We start from the raw sequence: 896 nt of genomic DNA, 5'->3' as shown, positions 1-896 counted from the left end.
AGCGCCAAATGAACTCATCCAATATATTGGCAGGTGGTCTCGATGAACTCCACGCATGGCCTAGTTATACTGATTCACGCGGACTTCCCACACACCCTCCACGGACTGCGTGTGGGCTCCGTTGATAGGGTTCACGAAGTTTTCTGAGTGATTTACCCATTGATGGGAGTATCCCATCCTTGCCAAGGTAGGATTGTTAGCTAACGTGTACTCTTCTATCGAAGACACGTACGACCCGAATTTGTCCGACATGATCAACGTACCGGGTCGCACATGTTTTCGAATGAGAGCAGACAACGTACGCTTGGTTCTGTCTTCATAAGTCCGTACTGCAAACCACTTCTTCGTCGTTCTGTCGACGCCACCAAAACGCCAACATTCCAGATGCCGCTTTCTGCAATTGTACTTGGACTTCTTGAGCGACGTTTCGTCGATCTCGACAAAGGAGCCCACTCCACCAATCTATAACATCTCATAATAAATATATCGATTGTGAAGGTAAGTATCAAATCTTAGAGGTACCTTCATTTCGCAGCTCACAGTCAGTATCTCGGACGAGCACACGTCGCGACAAAAACTGTACCAGTCGCTGGCAGTTCTGGAGGACACGTCGAAGTCTTCGATGACATCTGAGACAAGGCGTCCCAATGCCCAGTGTCGCATGATGCATACGAGGGTTCGAATCGGCAGGTTTGACTTTGAAAAGAAAGTTCCCGATTTGACACTGCGCTCAACTGAACTGCATGATACGCGACGGCAGCGCCAGCGTTGGGATTTCTCGCACAAAGTCATGGCCTTCGCACACTTGCGACAGAGCATTGAGCTCTTTAATAAGCCCACCCGCAAGCACCACCGTAGGCAAGACAGGTCGTCTACAGTAGCCCGCATAACGACGT

General features: G+C 49.7%; 1 protein-coding gene across 1 annotated transcript; it reads right to left on the bottom strand.

Annotated features, from left to right (window-relative positions):
* Positions 1-60: 60 nt before the first annotated feature.
* Positions 61-663, bottom strand: H310_11874 (hypothetical protein; the record flags this gene model as incomplete). Its single annotated transcript, XM_008878706.1, has 2 exons — positions 61-462; positions 523-663. 2 exons carry the CDS (start codon positions 661-663, stop codon positions 61-63), a joined length of 543 nt encoding a protein of 180 aa, XP_008876928.1.
* Positions 664-896: the final 233 nt, after the last annotated feature.

This window comes from Aphanomyces invadans (assembly GCF_000520115.1).
Source record: "Aphanomyces invadans strain NJM9701 unplaced genomic scaffold supercont1.34, whole genome shotgun sequence".
In the NCBI taxonomy this organism is placed as follows: Eukaryota; Oomycota; class Saprolegniomycetes; order Saprolegniales; family Verrucalvaceae; genus Aphanomyces; species Aphanomyces invadans.
Note: the sequence above shows the minus strand (reverse complement) of the source record. Positions and strands in the feature narration are given on the sequence as shown.